Source organism: Cibotium barometz, chromosome 25 (assembly GCF_041138505.1).
Source record: "Cibotium barometz isolate CiBa-2024 chromosome 25, ASM4113850v1, whole genome shotgun sequence".
Classification (NCBI taxonomy): domain Eukaryota; kingdom Viridiplantae; phylum Streptophyta; class Polypodiopsida; order Cyatheales; family Cibotiaceae; genus Cibotium; species Cibotium barometz.
Genome location: NC_141070.1, coordinates 4,850,742 through 4,871,296, shown reverse-complemented (window position 1 = coordinate 4,871,296; position 20,555 = coordinate 4,850,742). Strand labels below are relative to the sequence as shown.

At 46.8% G+C, this 20,555-nt stretch overlaps 1 protein-coding gene across 9 annotated transcripts in view; it reads right to left on the bottom strand.

Annotated features, from left to right (window-relative positions):
- Window positions 1-20,555, bottom strand: part of LOC147624169 (isoamylase 2, chloroplastic-like) — a 221,221-nt gene that overhangs the window by 134,143 nt on the left and 66,523 nt on the right. For all 9 annotated transcript variants that reach the window (XR_015269057.1, XR_015269058.1, XR_015269056.1 and 6 more), the window contains exon 3: window positions 3,793-3,885. Coding sequence is in view for 6 of the 9 variants with exons in the window: in XM_086819095.1 (XP_086675221.1) it covers window positions 3,793-3,885 (93 nt within the window). In the remaining 3 variants the exon portion in view is untranslated. The remainder of the gene's footprint in view (window positions 1-3,792; window positions 3,886-20,555) is intronic.

Below are 20,555 nucleotides of genomic sequence, written 5' to 3'. Positions count from 1 at the left end.
CTATGTGGTGTCATCCATTTTCAGCATTTGTGGATGTTTTGTCCAACTTTTATGTTTAATGCAAAGTGATGATGGATATGTGTTAAGGTTGTGGCCATGTTTAAATGTTTTAATATGCATTGATGGTATCAACAAGTGTGTCAAAAGCCCTAGTGCCCCCGGCACCGCGAGTTTCACAAGCGCCCCAAGGTGGTTCAGGACACCCCTCAACGGCTCGCCCAACCCCCCCTATACAAGCATCCTTTTCATCTCATCGGGAGGAGGTCCGCACCTTTGCCCCCTCCTACCTCTGCTCCTAACCTCTCCTATGCTACGGCTCCTATCCCATCCGCCTCAATAACTGCACCACCCGCTGCCCTAGTATCTATTGCAACCTCTCCACCTTGGTCTCCTCATCCCTCTTCGCCAACACCCCGCCCTCGCCCTCGGTCCACAGTCTTGATAGGCCCACCTAGGTCTTCTGATCCAAACCGCAGATTTCCAAGAGCTGAGACGGCATCTACCGAATTCAATGCAGCTATTACCAACCTGGATCAGGGTTTTCTTAGGCTCACCCAAGCCTACAATGAAACCGTTCAAGCCCTCCATGACCTTCGTGAAAATCTTCGCCTCAGTCTTTTCAACATCGACTCCCGTGACACTATCATCTCCGATCCCCGCTCGCAGATTGCTTCCATGACCACTAAACAGCACGACGCCGCTGCTAGCGAAGCTACCATCTCTAAGCTTCGCTCTCACATCACTACTTTGGAAGCGCAACTTCAAGTCGCCGAAGCCACTGTTACCCAGGAAAGAGCTGAAGCCGATCAACTTAGCCAATGGAAAGCCAGCTTGGGTGCTCTACTTCAGCCTCTACACCAACCTCCTTCAGCACCTTCTACCTCTACTGCACCTACACCATCCTCCGCCAGTAATCACTCCACTCCCACCACTACTACTCCCCCTTGACTTCTCATCATCCACCACTTTTTCCCATTGTATATACCAGCGTTTCAATTACTTCAGTTTCTTTTGTCTTTCATTATCAGCATGTTTTTTTCTCATTGCCCTCACCGTGGACAGTGAGTTCTCTCGTGGACGGTGAGTTCTCTAGTGGCGGTCGACCTGTAGCCAGCACCCTTATCGTGGGAACAGCACCAGGTGACATGGCAAAAGGAGAGGTGACTTGGAGTGATGTGGACTTGGTGGATAGCCGGCCATGGGACATGGGACAGGTGGTAGATGCCAACTTGGACTTGGCAGGTAGCCAGCCATTGATGGCGAGCTGGCAGATGCCGACTTGGACTTGGCAGGTCGTCGGCCATTGATGGCGATAGTTAGTCGGCCATTGATGGCAAGCTGGCTTAGCCCATCTACCCATGGACTACTGGAGTCGGCTATGCACCTACCATAGGCTATTTTGGTTGACCTCTACCAAGGGCTACTACACGCGTTCCTGGTGGGAGAATCTATATATCACATCCTCATCATCAGTTTTGTATCTCATCTAGGAGCACTCAGCCCTTGGTCTTCCTCTGTAGCTGCACTGTTTTCTCTTACAGTAGTCGTGGTGCACTCCCTACACATCCCTTGGTTTCCCTTCGGCTACTGGTCTAGATGCTCGTGTGCGGAGACAGTGGCCACTCTTGTACTCTTTGGGATATATAGTGGATTGTCTTGGCTTGGCTATTCTCATTTCTTCCTACTATTCATGGTTGTTGCAGTTCACTGTTGTTGTACTACTTGTGCACTTATATTCTCTCATGTTCACTGAGCACTTGCACATGAGCACCTTGCATTTCTCTTTTCATCACAGGCTTGTTCCCACTATGCACTAGCACTTTGTAGGTATTTGAGCAGTTCCTGTGAGTAGACTCCCTGGCTCGACATACTGTCATCTGAGAGAGAGTCCATAGTGAGTAGACGACCTGAGCCACTCAGGCTGGCTACACCTGTGTTGGTCTTTTAGGTGTTTGCCAACCATCATTTGCCGACTTTTCTTTTCCCTTTTTTTTGCCTTTTTGCACAACTTGTGAATATGATACATTTGGATTTGCAGATGAGGCTGCTTTTTTGCCTTATCGGTTTCCCCACCTGCAGTGGTAGGAGGTGCCTCAACATTCACATTGACATTTGGTGTCGACTGTGGGACTATAGCATGTGGTGGAGGATGCAACACTATGGGAGATTGAGTGGCCATATGACCAAATTTACCACACGTGTAACATGCACAAACAAATACACCCCATTTCAACTCATAGTATGCTTCGCCCAGATGAACCTCATCTACTTCCACTGCAATGGACGAAGGCCTGGGTTGAATCATTTCCCAAAGTAGACAAAACCTGTTCCTATTACCCGAAGGACGAGGTGGGCATGTGACTGTTCCAAGACAAGCAGCAAGCCCGAGCAAATCCTCTCGCCTTAGTGGGCATCCACGGTAAGATATGCACCATTTGATTTCCAAAGTACAGTGGCGATTTTTCCAACATCTGCAAGTTATATTGATTTTCAGTGAGCAGCACTTCATAAAATCCTCTGTCTACATAATACACTCCCTCCACATAATTGCCACCTAGTAAAGACTGAATCCATTGTGCAACATCACTTGCCATGGTTATTCTACCTGGGAAGAACTGTGATTGCATTTTGTGAGTATTTTATGATTGGCGAGACCACACAAGGCAGCTTGAGCTTTTGAGAGCAGGTACAAGCTTATCCCAGGTTCTCTTAATATGTTTGAACTCATCATGCAGCACATCATAAACGAACTGAGCATCTTCATTGTTATGGAGCACCCCTGAACAGTTGACTTCAAAATGTCTTTTCTTGATTTCTTGATTCCTTTTTCTTTCATAAACAGCTGCCATGATTGCAGAAGCACACACACAATTACCTGCACTCCCACGCGCGCGCGCACACACACAGGAGGTCGGTGGAGTGTTGCTGCTCAGCGTCAGCCCTGCGCAGGCCAATTAGACTTGGTCGGAGCCCTCAGTCCATCTGAGATTCCACGTGGCAGCCCGTGCTTCTGGCAGACCGAATAAGGGCAAAGCACAAGTGCGCAAAGTGGAACAGGAGGAAGTCACCCAAGACAGCCCTGCACAGAAACGAAGGCGGTGCTGTACAGTGACGACGGCGGCAGATTGTTCTCTCTCGGTCGGCGATGGACAGTCGGTGGCAGATCGTTCCCACACACTCGCGCGCGCGCGCGCATGTAATACAAATTTTACAAACTTTGTGCTCCTGAGACAGCAGCATTCACAAGAGAGTAGCACACAAAGGATGAAACCTGGACCACTGATGAGGGAAACCACTCCACAATCTACAAAAGGTGCTGTAGGTAAAGCATGGGGAGTTGCTTCTCTTTAGATTTGCGCCAACATTGCTTTCTCATGTTCTCTTTTAGTTATCGCCTTGTCATCTAAGGGATTCAATGCTTACTTCATCCATTAATCTAAAACCCTTCCACACATTAGTACTCAGAACATTAATAAATGCTCTCAAAGATAGGTTTCCTACTCCATGTAAGTAAACTTCAAAGTATAAATTGATATAAAAATATGGACACGTGCACACATTTCTCTCTGTATGTATCTTTATACACAAAACCGTAAATACAAATATTTAGAAAAGCCACACTTCGCAAAGCTTCATTACTTTTTTTGAGTAACAATAGCTACATCATGTGTCTTAGTTTATGTTCTGAGCATGCTGACTGTAGCATGTCTAGGAGGAAATGCCGCTTGGGAATGACCTTAGGTCATGCAACAGATAAGAGTTAAAAGAACAAACTCGGTAAAAACGGCGTACCCAACGCATATGCAGAGTCTCCCCTCCCTGCATTGAGGAGACCACTATGCTCACTTTGTAGCAGTTATCTTCTTTTCTCACCATTACTCTTACCTGCAACAGATTCACAAATAAGAGCTTACCAGAAAATCACCAGACACATGATAGTTTCAGGTTATAAATTACTTATGTCTCACCTTTAGTGCAAATCAAAACATAGTTACATCCACAGCAGCTATGTGCTGACCTTTTTTTGGGGCCAAGGCCTGACCCTGAACATGATGAAAACTAGGCTCATTAGGAGTAAGCCCTGAGATAACATGAGGTCAATCCTCCATGAGAGCTTCACCCCTTTAAGTTGACACAATCTTCCACACAATCACCTAAGCACGTAGGGTTTGGTCCCTAGCAGCTAATTGTTTCCCCAAGGATATGCACGAATGTAGATGCCAAAATATCTGTGTCTTTCTTGTTCCCAGGAGAAAGGTTCTTGGCTTTGGCCATAGACAATGCCAAGCAGTTGCAGCTCCTTCAAAGATACGAAGCGATCACCACTAAGCAATAGCTTCGAGAATACGAAGCAAAGTCTCGAATACCAAGTGAAAAAAGCATTCCACTTCCCAAACCAGCTCCTCACACTCTTTCCGCTCTCCTGAGAAGGGATTCGGGTGGGGAGATTACTATCTGCAACTTGGGCATAACTCCTGCAACTATTTCTGCAAGTCAAGAACAGTAAAGTCCAAAGAATTCACAAGATTTTAAGGAGATTCAGGGGGATGAGTAGTAGTAGATGATGGCAGTCCGAGAGCCAAAGGAGGTTGCATAAAGCCCATATGTTGCTGATATGGTTGAGCATATGAAGAGAAAACAGGAAAAAGATTAGGATCATTACCAAATACCACCACATGAACTGGCTGTCCCATGTAATATGTATTGAGGTGGTACCCGTGATGCCGAACGTATATGTACTTGAGTTCCCATTGGCATATCTCCTGAGTCCTCCCATTGAGATGGTACCCGTGATGCCGAACATATATGTACTTGAGTTCCCATTGGCATATCTCCTGAGTCCTCCCAGTACTGCATACGCCATGGGCTTCGAGGAAACTTCACCCACAACCTCAGGTGCAAAAGGCTGGATAGGCTGTCCATCACATGTGTCTACACCCATAGCTGCTCCAGCATGGTGTTCCGCCATGGAAAAGATTTGCCAAAGGCCTAGAGAGTAGTAGCGCAGTTCTGAAATTCAAATCGCAGCAGAGAGAAAAAGTGTGCATGTGGGTTTATGAAGGCAAAAAAATGGCAACCCAGAACTTTGTGCAAAAATGTGCTTTTCCTGCAGATTCCATGCCCAAGATGCTCCTTCACACATGAAGTGCAGAGATGGGCGAGTTCCAAAGGAAGCTAATTTTTGCCCCAAAAAGAAAAGCATGTGCCCAGCTATAGCCCTCTTTTAGGCATTAAATAGCTTTTAATTTTGTTATGCCCTAATTAGCATCCACGTCTATGCTTTTCTGGAGGAGTCATGTTCTCCTGTAGTGCGCCTGAAAGCCCATACAGACTGCGCATGGCAGGCCTGCCCATCTATGAGGTCATGCACCCGCAATCTTGTGCAAGGAGCACTAATTTTGGTAATACAAATACCTAAAGGGGAGGGGTCAGCCCATCTTCGGCCCCTAGTTTGGTGCACTGTGCAGTTTATTTTGTGGTTGTGATTATGTTATGTTCTGTGATTTTAATCATGTTTTACCGTTAAGTAATTCAGGATACATGCCTCCTTGTTACATTGGTATCAGAGCATGGATTTCCCCTCTTGTTGGGAAATGGTTTGGGGCTCGGAATACTGATCAGTAACTTGATTAGAGCAACATGACCAGCCACTCTTCACAAAGTGTGGAGAACACTCATGAACATATGCCAGCCTCTCAGGAAGGCATACACTCACAGTTGGAAACTTTGAGGTATCGGGTGAGACATTATAGGGCACATGCCACAAACTACAAGGAGTTCAAATCAAGACACAAACTACAATGGTCAGCTTGACACTACTAAGGCTCTTGCATTCATTAGACAATTTGAGATTGCTTTTTGCAATGAAGACTTCTCAGAGGCATGCATCTGAAAGATACAACAAGTGTCTAGTAGCTTCCAAAGTTAATGGATGGAAGTGCTACACCCACTTGGGCTGAATTTAAAATTCAAATTTATGCTCAATTATTGCGACCAAATTTTGCTATGAATGTATGCAAAGAGTGGGACTGGCTATCCCAAGATGAGGGAGAATCTGTCTCCTCATGTATTGCAAAATATTGAAAAGCACTCCTCAAAGTTCCCCGCTTATGCAATTTTCAGATGACGAGGAGAAGAGGAAATTCGAATCTGGACTCCATCCCATCCTTCAGCAGGAATTAGAGGTATATTCCAATCAAACCATACAGCAGTTGATGAACTCTACTTTGGTAGCAAAGAATCTACACATGAAATGGGTTGTTAGTAAGTCATTTTCAGGCCCATTTAAGGGCAAAGAGAGGGCTGGTTTTGACCAGAAAAAGGGTGTACAGCCACCTAAACGTGTATCCATTGATGGCAAGGATGAAAGAGGATGGTTCGGCTACAAAGCTGGGGGCTAACCACAACAACTATGGGCTGTCCGCATGTGTGTGTGATGGGAAGTGCTTTAAATGTGGTAGTAAAGAGCATATGTATGCCAAATGCCCCAAGAATTCCAAGAATGCTAATGCAAATGTGGACAAGCCAAATGTAAATGTGGTGCCCATATAGGTAATACAGGGCAACCGCCTAGTAGTTGCAGAGTGATATGTAAAGCTTCGGGGCAATTCAAGAATCAACCTTCCTTATTCTTGTTTGATAATGCCTCCACTGATAATTTCATTTTTGTACAAATGGCTACCGCCACTAGTCTTAATATAACAATTTTGAATGTATATGATTGCAAATGCTATCTTTAAGGGGTTGATGAAACACCCATAATTGGTAAAGTCCGTATTCATATACAAGGGTATCTGGACCATGAGAGCTTACTTTACGACCAAGATCTTGGATCGTGGAGCATCATACTCAAGCAATGATAACATGAGCAAAAGTTAATGTGGGTCGTTTGGACAAACATAGATTAACTATTTGCATACTTACAAGGATTGCTTCATGGGTGCAAAATACTAGATGAATTGTCGTCTGAGAAGTTGGTAATTATACCATTCTTTTGTCAATAAGTTTTTTGTGGTATGATATTAGACATGTTCGGTGACATGCGATTCATGTTTCATCATATAGTAATTACTTTGTTGCAACCATGAAACATTTGATGTTTGGGGCTGATTGAATGCTCAATTTGGCACTATTTTTGGCGTAAAACACGTTGTAAGGTTGTGTAGACACCATACTCTTAAGTAACATGCATGTTTGGAGGTTATGTAGACACCATACTCTAAGTAACATGCATGTTTGGATGAATGTACATTCTGGTACATACAAAAAATGAACAACTGTACAAAATGGTACACATGGAAGGCTACAAGGCCATGGTGCATCCATAAACTAGAAGAAGTGCTAGTGTACTCCTGGAGTGTAGGGAAGCGGGAAACCTGGGATGGCGGACAGCCATGTAAAGATCCCATGATAAGCATGCTATGTACTTCATCTCCAAGAAGGAGATTGGATATACAAGAGTTGTCATGTAAATCATGTGAATTCTTCAAAAAGTTTTGGAGAATCTACCATGCAGTGGACTTGGTAGAGTAAGCTTTGGACAGCTTACCATGGTTGTGTCACGAGCTGGATATGTAACATGAGGTCAAAACATGGCAGACGACCATGTGGACTTCATGGCCAACAGCCATAAATTAGTAAATGGCAGGTGGACATCAAAAACTTATGAAAAGAGTCAGGGACATTTTGTGGACCTTATGGCATGTGGTCATCATGAACCTATAGCTGGTAGCTTTAGTTATGGTCCATTATGGCTGGTTGCCATATGAGAGTGGTGGACATTGAGGCTTTTAGCCCAAGTCCACTGATTGCAGGCTAGGCCAAGAGATTGCTCTCAACCATAGACCATTGGCTATAGTTTAAACCAAGTTATGGCTTGATTGTGGTTCATTGTGCATGGAAACCAAATCAAGATTCGGACTCCTTGATCACAGAGTCACTAGTGGTGACTAGATCAAGAAATGGTGGGCCACAATCCAATCAAGAGTGGCTTGACTTGGATCTCTCTTGGTTGTGGGCAACTAATTAGAAGCGGAGGGGATGTTACTAACCCTCTGACTAATGACATGTGGATGTCTATAGGTATGTGTATGGATCTCATTGATGATGTCCATGAGGAGTCCAAGAACATGACAAGAAAACTTGGATATGTGTATGGATCTCTTGGGTGGTGCCCATGACCTTATATGATGACTCATTGAGAGTGGTGACTCTTTTTGAGTGTTAGATAATCTATGGATGATGCCCGTATGGATTATGTGGTGCCTATACACGGATACTCGCTAGTACTCGCAGTGTACTGTGATGGCCAAGCGGTATCTAATTTTCCAAGTCAACAAGTGCATATGCATATATGATGAATATCTGAACACTATATTCTTGTGTGTGAAAGTATCTTCCTACGTGGACACCACCTGGTATTGATGCTTGTGAAATGTCAGTGGGGCTGGGGACGCCTAGGCACCATGTAGACGCGTATGCACATGACTTGTTCGGGACTTATGCACTGTCTTATGTGTTTCATGGGTGGTGAGTGTTCACACAACCCAATTTACAACTCACAATGTTTTTATTACCAAGGTTTGTGTTGATAGATACACACCACATTAAAACAAGGCCGGACAATTTATAAATTAGTCACACAAGCTCAACCAGAATTTTAAACAAGTGAACAATGTATGTATGCAACCGGTATGATCGTGTAATGCGTAGCAAGATCTTTTCTTTAGTGAGTTTAAGCAACCTGCTTTATACATAGGAGATAGAACTATAGAGATAGAGAGTCGACACCAGATTGTTGGGAATCAAAGTCTTACCTGTGTGAACCCACTCATATAAGTGTGGTAATATGTTTGTGTGTGAAAGGCTACTACGCTTGAATATGTGTTTGTGTGTGTGAACTGCCTCTTAAAGGGGTATCAAATAATAACTAGATATTTGTGTGTGTTATGACATAAGCAATGGTGTCAGAAGAGAACCTTTGTAACCTATAAAGGTACATGTAATTCATTGAAAGAATACAAGCTAATGCCACATCAATTGACGAATGCCAGGCCACACGCTCCCGTCTTAAGCACGGATTGGGCAAATCACGAAGCGCCAAGCGCGACGGATTTCTCAACGGCTCACCCGGGAGTTATATGCTCGGAAAGAGGATGAGTAATACCGACTTTTCTTAGGACCGAACTGCAAAGCGGCATGGAGGAAACTCTGAGAACATCGCCCTCCCACACCTATCACCTGCCCGGACACATGGCACTCCTATGCACACTCCCTCTATCATATCCCCCATCAGTCACACCTAACCCACCACCAGATCCCCGTCCCACCACCTCCACCTTCTTTACAAAGGGCATGGTCCTCAAGGCCATTCGTAGACTACGCAAGGCGAGCCCAGGATTATGAGGGACTCACTGCCGAGTACATCTCGCATGCCGATGACACCCTAGCGCCCCTACTAGCCTACATGTTCAATAGAGCCCTTTGTGAAGGATTTCCACCCTCTTGGTCCACCAACACCATCACCCCCATCCTCAAAGCCGCAGATCAACTTGATCCTAATAACTACAGGACGATCATGATTGGCCACACATTGGCCAAACTCAATGGATCAGTGCTAGAGGCGGAGCTCAGTTCATTTGCAGAGAGCTAGGGATGCAGAGCCTCAGGACAGGCTGGCTTTCGGAGGAGCTACTCTACCCTTGACCACATCTTCACCCTCCGTGCCATCATCGAGGAGGGTAGAGCACGACATCAGAGGATTTACTGCTGCTTTGTGGATTTCTGCAAAGCTTTTGATACTGTACCCCGAGCCCGCCTCCTACATCGTCTACAGGATATCGGAGTCCCATCTGACCTATTTTGGAGCATCATTGCCCTCTATGAGTCCGTCACCGGACGAGTGAGAGCCCCAGGAGGTACATCACAGGAGATTTCCAGCCCTATTGGGGCGAAACAGGGCTGCCCTCTATCACCCACTCTTTTTGGCCTCTACATTGATGAGATTTCGAGATTCATTGATGGATTAGGCGGGGCTGGTCCCACACTAGCAAGCATATTGATCCCCATACTACTTTATGCAGATGACATCGTCCTCCTCTCAGACTCAGCCGAAGGGCTTCAGAGATAGTTGGATGCCTTACATGACTTTTGCACTCAGCGGGACCTCTCTGTTAACCTTGGTAAAACCAAGGTAATGGTCTTCAATACCTCTCGCCCCTTCACATCCACATTGAGCTTCACATATAGAGGGGATCCTGTGGAGATTGTCTCATCCTATGTCTACCTTGGTGTCACTTTCAGTGGCCCACGCTTTACCATGGTTCCTGCAGCACATGCCAAAGTGACGTGGGGATATGCAGCCTTGAGCTTACTTGAGTGGCAGTGCTTCCAGGCAGATTTCTAGGAGCCCAGGACGAAGGGCTGGCTTTTTGACACCCTCGTCACACCAACCTTGATGTATGGAGCAGCCTTTTGGGGCCAGATTCATCCGATGAGGATTGGCAGCGAGTTGAGAGGCCCCAGGTCATGATGTTCTCCCGTATGACCCGCAGCAAACCATCAGTCCCACATCAGATTATCCAGGCAGTGTTTGCTGCAGCCCCGATGGTAGTGGATGCACTCTTCCAGACAATCACATACCTCCATCGCATCAGTCACATGGATCCCCACAGGTACCTGAGGCTTGCCTTGGAGTCCTCCAGACAGCTAGCACTTGAGGGGCACTCTGGAGTATGGTATGCACTAGTTTCCACTTGGTTCTCAGTATATGGGCTCTGCATGGACCGCCTACCCCCCCTTCAGTACAGTCTGGACTCCCCTTTTCTTCGGATGTCTCACGAGGATACCAACCGAGTTAGATCTTCTCAACCTCTACACACATTGCACATGGATCACACCTCCGGAGCTCCACACGAAGATGCACTTCTACAGAGATCACTTCCTCACACTCACTGAGGATGGATTCATCCAGCAGCCAGGCTACTTGAGTGTTCATATGTCCCATGCCATGCGGATTGCGATTGGCCAGATACGGGTTTCATCCCACCGCCTTAGAGTGGAGACAGGTAGAGCTGAGCGCATCTTTAGAGTCGGGAAGCTCATACGGAGACCTAGAGAGGAGAGGATCTGCCGACTATGCCACACAAAGGTTGAGACGGAGGAGCATTACATATGCCACTGCCCAGTATACTATGAGATCCGCGGGAGGTTTCACTGTCTATTTCGTGAGGGGTTTGGTCCACTCACCAGGATCATTGACTTCCAGGACCAGTGTTGCCTGGGCCTCTTCCTGCTTGAGCTCCACAGACACAGGGACACCTTCTTGAGAGAGCCTCGGCCCTAGCCACCCCGCTCCCTCCCTCGCCAGCCAACCATCACCAGTTTCTTTTGGACCCAGGAGGTGGAGGACACAGACAAAGTGGATCTTGTGGACCCTCCACGAGCTGCTCTCCGAGAGGAGTTACCTAGAACCGAGCCTCTGCACTCCAACGTGCCCGACGCCCTCGACCCCCCCGTCGGCCACGATCACCTCATCAGCTCCAAATCCAAGACATGCTCCACCGCCATCGAGCTACCTTTCCACGTGACATAGCTGAGGGAGACCTCTCGGCCATACTCGTTAGCCCCATGCTTGATATTTTGGAGAGTGGTATACCATCTACTCACAGCTGATGTTGCTCTCATGTTTCTATGTTCTTAGTGTTCCATAATGAGTTTCCATGGACAGCTTTGTATCACCCCAGAGGCAAGAGGCTGAGATTTCAGCCTTAAAGGAGGAACTAGTGGAGGCCTAATTGCATGCTAAAAGTCAAGCGGCTGAAATCTCAGCCCTCAAAAAGGAGTTGGAAAGCCACTTCACAAGGCAATCTTGAGGATGGAAAATTTCAGCCCTCCTTTATTGAAGAGCTGAATACCATCAAGGAACAAATGAGGATCATTCGAGAGGAGGAGGAGCAACATAAAGAGAAGACATCTTCATGGGTGGAGGTGATCACAGAGACACAAAAGAAGATGGACGAGGCAGAGAACTGGATCGAGGTCGCCAAGAAAGGGAAAGGTAAAGAATCGCCACCCATCCCCACTCCCACCATCATCAACATGACCCTTGAAGAGGAGCAAAGGAGGAAGACCCGGGCCTTACATGTACGAGTGTCCGGTCTAAAAGACCGTGATGATGCGGAAGGGGAAACCAAGGAGCTCTTCTCTATGATGGGCATTGAAGCCACGCACACAAAGACATGGAGAGTGGGAAAGAAGAGAGAAGGTAGTGGCGAATCTTCTAAGGAGAGAGCACTTATCATTCGTTTCCCCTCCATGAAAGCGAAGAAGGACTTCTTGAAGAGACGTCCTACACTCAAGAAGACGGGAATATTTCTTGGAGATGACCTCACACTCTCGCAACTTGCCCACATGAAAGAAGTTATGCCCGAGATAAGGGCAGCCAGAGAGAAAGGGAAAGTTTCAAAGTGGCCTTCTATAGAGATGGTAGAGTGGTGATTATGGAGAGGCGCTCTTCATGATGGCGCGAGACCTATGGGACTACACTCAAAGTTACTACTTGGAATTGTAATGGATCTCTACGCCTTGATGTAGGGGCTTTTGAGGATAGTTTCACTGGGAGGGACATCATCTTCTACTGTGAGACACATCAGGCTCCTGGACAGTCCATGCCACATGTTAGTGGATACCGATGGGAGACAGCTTGTAGACAGGAGACTCGTTCAAAGCATAGAGGACGGGGCTCAGGAGGAGTGGCAGTATTGTTTAGAGAGGAGCTGCAGCCACTGATACATATAGTCCGCAGAGATGAGCAGGCTAGGTACATGTGGGTTAGACTGAGAGCAGAGACGGGCAGATATCTCTACATTGCTATATGCTATTTTGCTCCTAGTACATCAGTGTATGCATCACCTAGCGGGCAGTCTCCCTTTTCTATTTTGGATGATGACATTTGGGAGTTCTCCAGGGATGGTGACATCATTCTCCTGGGGGACTTCAATGCCAGGACCGCCCATAACCAGACAGTATTTTACGATACCTCAGAGATGTTAAGGGAGCTTGATGTTAGGGATATGGGCCTATCTAGACTCTCACAGGATCAGGAACATACTGTGTATGGGCGGTATTTGATAGACATGGGGACTGCACATGGATTCGCCATCCTGAATGGCCTACAGAGATTCCCGACAACGGGCAGTTTCACTAGCTTTCCACATCGGCATGATGCTAGTACAGTGGACTATGTTATGGCTCAGCCAAGTCTCATTCCCTCTTTTCAGGATTTTATGGTAGGCACTAGGCCGGTTGGAGTAGCAGTGGATCATGCTATCTTGTCCTTCACTCTCACATTTCAGTTCAGCACAGCTCCATTGGGACAGGTCTCCACACACACTCGTTATACCTTTACGAGGGAGACTGACACCGTTTACACCGATGAGATATACAGACGCTTATGTGCCGAGGAGCCGGGACGGTCATTAGATGAGCTCACTCAGATATTGATAGAGACGCTTCATGCTGCAGCATCAGAGGCATATCCCCATAGTCAGCCTACACGGAGACGATCTGGGAACATGCCCCAGAACAGCTGGTAAGATAAGGAGTGCAAAGAGATGAGGATCAGATTACAGAGAGAGGTGCTCATGGGTGTTACCACTCACAGACAGTCACACGGATTACCTTCCGGCGCCTAGTGCGACGGAAGAAGGGGGCTTATCTTGCTCAATTAGAGAGGGATTTGTATCAGTTATTTATGAGTCAGGACTCAGGCGAGGCATGGAGACTATTCCATGAGCATTCACCATCACCAACCATTACCTCCACAGAGATTTGGGGTGAGTATGCAGCATCCCTGTACACAGCACCAGGACAGCCGCCCTTGCCAGACCCATCGGAGCCAAGCCCAGACATGTGCTTTCTTTACTGCTGAGATGGTAAGGAAAGCTATTGACAGGATGAGGACTGGGAGAGCATATGATCATGATGGTTTGGTGGCAGAGCACTTTATTCATGCCAGAGATATGCTTGCAGAGCTTATTGCTATGATGTTTAACCGAGCCATGTGTGAGGGTTTTCCTGAGACTTGGAATATGTCCACGATTGTGCCTATCTTCAAGTCAGGGGATCCCATGCTTCCTGGGAATTATCGTACCATCATGATTGGTCACGCATTGGCTAGATTATGTACATCTATCTTTGAGCACGAGTTGAGTAGATGGGCAGAGAAAGAGGGCATACGTGCATCAAGGCAAGCAGGGTTCAGGAGAGGTTTCTCCACTCTTGACCATATCTTGATACTCACAGCTATTATTGAGGAGGGCAGATTATATGGCAGGAGGATTTATTGTTGCTTTGTGGATTTCCGCAAAGCTTTTCACACAGTACCGAAAGCAAGACTGATGCGCAGACTACAGAAGATGGGAGTGCCCACGGAGCTAATTTGGGGAATCATGGCTTTATACAGGACAATTGTGAGGCAGGTACGTACTACTTAGGGTATATCTGAGATGGTTCACTCCACTATTGGGGTGCAACAAGGCTGCCCCCTTTCTCCCACCTTATTTGGGATGTATGTGGATGAGGTTTCGGACTATGTAGAGCGGAGGGTATGCAGCGTCATTTGGATGCATTGCACACGTTTGCACAGGACAGTGGATTGTCTGTTAACCTTGGTAAAACCAAGGTGATAGTGTTTACACTATGCAACATCCTTGGTTTGATTAAGGGTTGTTGCACTCTCATAAGCCATTCTCTTTCTACTTAAGCCAAACGTCATAAATTTTCTGGTTTTCTTCTTCATAAATCAGCCCATTACTCTCTAGTAATCTCCTTCAATACCCAATGTCAAGTACAAGATGATGTCCAAAGGTTTTTGGCCATTCATCTCCGGCACTAAGGTTATTGATCGAACTAAGGCTGAAGATATTGAAGATGATGAGAGGGCACAAGCCATCATCATGCTTCATCTTGATGAGGCTCTCATTCACCATGTGGACCAGCTTCCGACTGCAAAGGAGAAATGGAATAAGATTGACAAGCTCTATGGAGCTCGTGGGTAAGAATTCCAAGATCTCACTTAAAATTGAATTTTTCAGCTTGGAACTCAAAGAGGGAGAGAGCATTGGAGCCTTCATCTCTCACTTGAAGGCCTTATGGCTCAGCTTGCATCAGTGAATGTGAGAATGGATGAAGATGGTGCAGTGGCTATTTTGCTAAAAGCAGTCAAGAAGGTGTACCCCGCCTTAGTCACCACCCTGAAGAACATAAAAAAAGGAGATTAAGTTGATGAAGCTTATGGTTTAGCACTTAGGGTTTGTGCCCAACCACTAATTCTGATGGAGATTAGCTTCATTAGTGTCAAAGAACACTTTGTTTGGTGATTAAGATCACCATTAGTGTTTAGCAACACTATTAGTGCTTAAGAGTATATTTCTAGCATCTAATGACACTTGCATTGGTGATTAGATTCACCATTAGTGTTTAAGAGCACTCTTAGTGTTAGAAACACTTTGGAATGGCTCCCGTTTATTGGATTAGTAGCCTCATTAGTGTTAATCAACACTATTAGTGCTTAGCACACTTTGAGATGCTTTGTGCACTTGAAGATGTTGATGAAGCTTGATGGCAATGAGGCTTATGAATACCCCATGGTGTATGCCCACCACTTCAAACACCACAGCACAGTGGGTTAGGAGGTCAACACCCACCTTTACATATGGTCAGGAGACAGTGGAGTATACAGATGCATATACTTACCTTGGTGTGGTTTTTAGTGGCCCACTATTTTCCTTGAGGAGAGTTGCAGAGACCAGATTGACCAGAGCTTATGCAGCATTGGGGAGACTAGAGAGGATGTGTTCGCACGTTCAGTTTCAAGAACCTCGAACAAAGCTCTGGCTCTTTGACACTTTGGTCACTTCAGCCATGCTGTATTATGGAGTGGAGATATGGGGACCCTCAATGGATCACCACAGCCGAGCTGGTAGCACTGATGGATGGAGATGGATGGAGAGGCCCTTGGTTTCTATGATTTCCCGGATGATTAGGGCCAAGGCCTCCGTACCACATGATATTATCCGTGCAGAGATGGCTGCCCCCCCATTGGTAGTAGAGGCACTCACTCGATCAGTCTCCTTTATACATAGCACTTGGGCTCTCCCTAGAGACAGATATGCTCGCTTAGCCCTGGAGTCTTCACGACAGTTGGCATCACAGGGAGACGGATCATGTTGGTATGCACAGATGACAGCTTGGTTCCAACTGCATGGCTTTAGTATGGAAAGGCTACCTCCATTTCAGTACTCCCTCGATGCACCATCCCTCTCTCTCACACGGGCAGAGATTACCAGACTTATCAAGCAGGACTTGACTCAGCTGGACACTAGGAGGACATGGATACAGCCGACACACGAGCTTGGTACGAAGATGGCTTTCTATAGAGATCATCTTCTCCAGCTCACGGAGGATGGGTTTGTGATTAGACCCAGCTACATGGATACTCATCTTTCTCATGGGGTACGGTGTGCTATTGGTCAGATACACACATCCTCACACCAGCTAGGGGTTGAGACTGGCAGATTCAGAGGAGTACCAGCGAAGGCCAGGATTTGTCAGTTGTGCCAGATGGAGCTAGAGACAGAGTTACATTACATATGTCACTGTCCAGTATATTATGAGATACGAGGCCATTTTTACTGCCTGTTCTGAGAGGGTTTCGGACCACTTTCCAGAGTCATGAGATACCAGGATCAGAGATGCCTCGGATTATACTTGCTGGGGGTGCATAGACATAGAGAGGGTCTCTTGAGAGGGAGGGGATCAGAGAGGGAGAGACACCTACAGAGGTAGATTACAGACTTCTTTCGACCAGAGATTGAGCAATCAGGCCAGCAGGCATTGCAGCTAGCCCCAGAGTATAGCCGCACCAAAGGTACACTAATTGATCGGGCTATAGAGCTGGGGCGGTCCAGGCGCCCCAAGATGAGAGGCCCATCTCGACACCGGCGGAGACTACAACAGACGATCAAGACCATACTAGCACGGCATGGGAGACGTCCAATCAGAGTACTCACCATGGAGGACATTGAGGATATCCGCCATCGACCGATGAGAGACATCTTTGGATAGTGATGTATATGATGCTTACCTTTGTTGTTGGAGTTTTCCTTCCCAGATGTTATCCATTAGAAGCTCCTAGTACCTTACTTTTCCTCATAGTTGTTGTTTCAATTTCAGTTAGTTGTTTAGTTGTTTTAGCTTTTCTTACACAGACATTGTATCAAATCCACCAATTGTTGTAACCTTTTTGGTCTCATAGGTCATGCTTGGGTTTTTATCTCCTGAAGATCCGCAGGCTCAGAGAGTCCATTATTAGGAGCAGACGCCCGACTGGCAGGGACTCCACATAGAGACAGATTACTGACTTCTTTAGAGGGACTACCCGGGAGGACACACAGCCGACAGCCCAGTAGCAGGCACCCCGTGGGACTAGTTGAGAGAGCTATCCAGTTGGGCAGATCCAAACGCCCGAGGGTTCGCGGATCCTCACATCAGAGACGGTGCCTACACCGGAGGATTCAGAGCATCATTGCGAGGCATCGAGCTCGTCCTACCAGGCATCTCACTATGGCAGATATCCAGGCCATCCGGCAGAGACACATGCTAGAGCTCCTAGGATGATTACCACTCTAGCCATATACTGTTGTACTCACTGTCACTTTTGTACTCCCCCATATTCATGTATTCGTGTATCCATGTACTCACGTACCCCATTTTGACTAGTAGCATTAGCTTCCCACTCTCCCTAGTTGCTGCTTCCGGATGCTCCCTACTGATGTATTGTAGGGCTAGATACTTACCTTCAGTTCTTTTTTCTTTTCCAGACAGTATATCAGATGTCACATGGTTGTAACTTTGGTCTCATAGGTCACTTTGGCCTTTTGAAGACGTTAATATAACATTTCATTTCATTTCATTTCTCTCTCTCTCTCTCTCTCTCTCTCTCTCTCTCTCTCGAGGAGAGCAGCAGAGACTAGATTGACTAGAGCACATGCAGCCCTGGGTGGTTTGGAGAGGATGTGTTCGCAGGTTCAGTTTCAAGAACCTCGAACGAAACTTTGGCTTTTTGACACTCTAGTGACATCAGCTATGCTTTATGGAGTGCAGATATGGGGACCTTCAGTGGGCCATCATAGCGCAGGCGGGTGGAGAGGTATGGAGAGGCCTTTGGTATCTATGATTGCTAGGATTATAAGAGCCAAGGCCGTGGTACCTCATGAGATTATTCGAGCAGAGCTGGCGGCTGCCCCTCTGGTGATTGAGGCTCTTACGAGATCAGTCTCCTACATACATGGCTTGTGGGATCTCCCCCGAGACAGATATGCACGCCTCGCCCTGGAGTCCTCCCGACAGTTAGCTTTACAGGGAGACACGGCTTGTTGGTATGGACAGATGACATCTTGGTTCCAGGCACATGGTTTTAGCATGGACAGATTGCCTCCCTTCCAGTATTCTCTGGAGGCACCCTCTCTCACTCTCACACGGACAGAGATTACCAGACTCATCCGTCAGGATTTAGTTCAGCTGGACATTAGGAGGACATGGACACAGCCGACTGAGGAGCTGGGCACGAAGATGGCTTTCTACAGAGAGCATTTTCTTCAGCTCACAGCAGATGGTTTTGTGATCAGACCCAGTTACATGGATGTACACTTGTCTCATGTAGTACGATGTGCTATTGGTCAGATTCGCACATCCTCACACCAGCTTGAGATTGAGATTGGCCGATATAGAGGTATACCAGCTGAGGCCAGGATATGCCGAGTATGCCATGGGGAGCCAGAGACAGAGCTGCATTATATATGCCATTGTACTGCATACTATGAGATACGTGGTCATTTCCACTGTTTATTCAGAGAGGGTTTTGGACCACTTTCCAGAGTCATGGGGTACCAGGACCAGAGGTGTTTGGGATTGTTCTTGCTTGAGCTGCGGAGACATAGAGATAGCCTGCTTAGGCACACAGAGAGCCAGACTCAGAGGCACATTACAGATTTCTTTAGTCCAGCCATCACTGTGCCAGATGGACCACAGCAGCAGCAGGACATGGATACCGCCCACACCAGGGGTACACTGATTGATCGTGCGATTGAGCTTGGGTGGTCCAGACGCCCACGACTACGGAGGGGGGGCATCCCAGCATAGACGGAGGTTGCAGCGGCAGATTCGGATTATTCTTGCGAGGCATGCGGGACACCCAGTCAGGGTGCTGACCACAGAGGATATTGAGGAGATCCGCCAGTGTCCGATGCGGCACATACTATGAGATGGAGGCACCTCCATAGTGTACCCCTCCGTCCCACATGATATTGTATCCCTTCACTATATTCCACTCACCTCCATAGCGTACCCCCCCCCCCCCCCCCCCCCCCCCCCTCGCTATATTCCAGTTCCAGTTTCATTTTCTAGGTACAAGTAGTATCATCTTTATTTTTCATTTTTCTGGGTTTTTTTATCCAGACATTGTATCAGATCCACCATGATGTAACTTTTGGTCTCATAGGTCATTATGGCCTTTTGAAGACGTTAATATAACATTTCATTTCATTTCATCTCTCTCTCTCTCTCTCTCTCTCTCTCTCTCTCTCTCTCTCTCTCTCTCTCTCGTTTATCTCTATTAATCAAATGCCATGATGATGTTCAAGTTCCAGCCCCCATAGCCTGGCTACCTGCAAGCCTAGCATGTGGACTGTACCATCAAATGGCAACGAGACTCCTCCTACTCCTTCAGCATATAGAGATGCATCTTACCTTAGCACTCCATCCACATCCCCACCCCCCCTTATATTGTTTGTATATGGGCTCCACCAATCCATGATGATTCACAGTTGTATCCAGACACATGCACACTTTTTCTTTTCTTTCTTTTCTTCCGATGACCGGAAGAACACAGTTGTATTATTTTTTGTCTCATAGGCCGACTTTGGCCTCTCGTAGACGTTAATATATCTTTCTTTCTTTCTTTCTTTCTTTCTCTCTCTCTCTCTCTCTCGTTTATCTCTATTAATCAAATGCCATGATGATGTTCAAGTTCCAGCCCCCATAGCCTGGCTACCTGCAAGCCTAGCATGTGGACTGTACCATCAAATGGCAACGAGACTCCTCCTACTCCTTGTGCCCCCCTTCATTGACACTCCGCACATGCTTTGTCACCTTTTGTTGCACCTACAGCAGCCCCCTTATGCTGATCATCAAATAGTGCTGCTGTAGCTCGTCATCCTCTCTGCCTGCTGCTGATATTGTGCGCAGCCCACCTGCCCCAACTTGTGACTGGCCGATGACCCCTCAGTTTGTGACTATCCAGTTTTTTGGTTTTTCAGCTGCCCGACTAAGCCTTTAATTAAGGCTTTGTGTAAACCCTTTACATAAGGCTTATGAGCCTTAGTAATAAGGTTTATTGAAGCCTCAGTGCCAAAGAGCAACATAAAAGTCCGGTACCCGCCCACATCAATAGTACACATCTCAAGAAAGGGGGTAGTCTCCTTCAACGATATGCA